Source organism: Apium graveolens, unplaced genomic scaffold (assembly GCF_009905375.1).
Source record: "Apium graveolens cultivar Ventura unplaced genomic scaffold, ASM990537v1 ctg2796, whole genome shotgun sequence".
Taxonomy (NCBI): domain Eukaryota; kingdom Viridiplantae; phylum Streptophyta; class Magnoliopsida; order Apiales; family Apiaceae; genus Apium; species Apium graveolens.
Genome location: NW_027417800.1, coordinates 155,070 through 157,599, shown reverse-complemented (window position 1 = coordinate 157,599; position 2,530 = coordinate 155,070). Strand labels below are relative to the sequence as shown.

Genomic DNA, 2,530 nt, shown 5'->3' with positions numbered 1-2,530 from the left:
CTGCCCGTGTTCCGATAAACTTATTGCTTTTACTTTTTACACGTATTTTAAGCTGCATAACTACGATATCTGAACGAAATCTGCATAAATTAATTTTTTGAAGATAAAAATTTAAATGTCCAAAAGGGATGTGGCTTTATTGAATGTAGCAAGCATCCCTACATGTTTGACAGCTTGAGATTTCAAATAATGTAAAAAGACAAGTTGATGGTACTAGTACTACCACCCACACTACACTACTAGTGTGCATTCACAAATTGTAAAAGGATGCCTTGGTGGGGTGGGTGATATTAAGAAAAATGTTCTGGTGGGGTTTCAGTACAAGACTTATCAAGGCCTTTGCCAAGTCTAGTTGCTAATGCTTGATTTAGTACCCCATATGTAGTTGTTAATCTCACCTTAGAATACTAACAAGTTCAAGATTTGCTAAAACAGAGAGGGTGAAAAAACTGACACACATGGGGTTGGGTGGGCTAAAGCCAGTGTCCACAGTTATCAAGTAATTGAATAAAGTTAACAACAGGACCATCTCATAAAATAAACACCATCTTTCACCTACATTTATGTCTTTGATATTATCATGCCAAGCAGCTGTCACCAGCCCATTTTTTTATTTTCCTCCCAAACCCTCCTCATTCACTATATTTATTTCAGTTCTTTTACTTCACTAGTATACCAATCTAGGCATTTCAAATTTCAAATTAGCAAAATGTCAATACCTCTCTTCTTGTACTCTTTCCTCATTTTCTTCTTTTTCCTTCACAATGCTAATTCACTACCAAGAACTAGCAAGTCTACTGCCACCAGCACCACACTTCTTGATGTTGGTAACCACCAAGTGTACAACCCACAAGCAAAGCTTCCTGATATCAGGACGAATCCCCTTTCGGCCTCGAAAAAATTCGAAGGCTCGTCTGATTTAGTCCATCTCCGCTACCATATGGGCCCTGTGCTCTCCTCTCCTATCAACATTTATCTAATTTGGTATGGCAAGTGGGCTAATCCCCACAAGCTCCTTATCAAGGACTTTCTCCTTTCCATTTCCTCCAAAGGTTCCCCCTCGCCTTCTGTCTCGGATTGGTGGCGCACGGTCTCGCTCTATACTGACCAGACCGGCGCCAACATTTCAAGAACTGTACTAATTGCCGGGGAGTACACTGACCATTTGTACTCCCACGGCAAGGACCTGACTCGGCTCACTGTCCAGGATGTTATCGCCTCTGCGGTTAAGTCCAAGCCTTTTCCAGTAGACCACAAGACCGGGATCTACCTCATTCTTACTGCTGATGATGTGACAATGCAAGACTATTGTCGCGCTGTTTGTGGGTTCCATTACTTTACATTTCCGTCAAAAGTTGGTTACACACTCCCTTACGCATGGATAGGGCACTCCATCAAGCAATGCCCTGAGGTATGCGCGTATCCATTTGCTGTTCCTGGTTACATGGGCGGAGGAGGGCCTGGAGCCCTGCATCCGCCCAATGGGGACATAGGAGTTGATGGTATGATAAGTGTGATCGGACATGAGCTAGCAGAGCTGTCATCTAATCCACTAGTGAACGCGTGGTACGCTGGAGAGGATCCAACAGCACCGACAGAGATTGGGGACCTATGCGAGGGATTGTACGGAACAGGAGGAGGCGGAGGCTACATTGGACAGGTGATGAAGGACAGAAAAGGGAGGACCTTCAATTTACATGGTAGAAGAGGTAGAAAATTTCTGGTGCAGTGGATCTGGAGTCCTGTTTTGAAGGCTTGTGCCGGTCCTAATGCTTTGGACTGACTCACTCAGTCAGACAACACCATTAGTAATTTCTATTCCAATCATCTTTCAGACTAAACTACAAGCATCACATTACCGAATAGTCCATCTTCCTACTTTTTTATTTTTTAGATTAATATATATCTTTCTTCGATTTGTTCGTTACAATGTTGTACAGAGAAGTATATATACTGAATTGTCTTTTTTTAATTAAATAAAGCTAGCTTAGCTTTTGTTCATCCTTCTCCTTACCTCATATCAATCAGCAGCATTGTTTCATTTGCTATCCTCCCCAAGGGTGATGCACGTCGTCTTAAAAATAGAGGTAAGATCTGCGTATATTTTACTTATCCGCGATGAATCAGTAGATTTGGTTTTTACCCTGTGAAACAAAACACAATCAGTCAGGTATCACTTCTCTGTTAGTACCTATTGCTCTGCAGCCATCCCTAGGATATTACTAGTAGTATTATTGTTGTTGTCAACAACAACATATGTTATTTTGACAACTGTCACCGGCCAATCAATTAAAGTATAAAAATATCTTGCTTAACATTTATGCCTTGGACCATTTCCCTGGCTCCACCAACTTACATTGTATCTGTGCATGTAGCTCCCCATAGTTAACTAGATAAACACTTAATTTATACTAACATTTTATAGGAACCTATTGTTCCGGTGTGAAGCAGTGACTGCATATGATCACTTATTTCAATGAATGAGCACTGATACACCCTTTGAGTGGCTACCGTGCTAAATTTTTATGCA

At 41.3% G+C, this 2,530-nt stretch overlaps 1 protein-coding gene across 1 annotated transcript; it reads left to right on the top strand.

Annotated features, from left to right (window-relative positions):
- The first annotated feature begins 621 nt into the window (after positions 1-621).
- On the top strand, positions 622-2,001 carry LOC141700711 (protein EXORDIUM-like 5). Its single transcript, XM_074504411.1, has one exon. The coding sequence runs from the start codon at positions 710-712 to the stop codon at positions 1,781-1,783; it is 1,074 nt and encodes a 357-aa protein (XP_074360512.1). The 5' UTR covers positions 622-709; the 3' UTR covers positions 1,784-2,001.
- The last annotated feature ends 529 nt before the right edge of the window (positions 2,002-2,530 follow it).

What these genes read in the sequence shown, in the direction of transcription:
- LOC141700711 (XM_074504411.1), top strand. Translation starts at nt 710, where the DNA reads ATGTCAATACCTCTCTTCTTGTACTCTTTCCTCATTTTCTTCTTTTTC.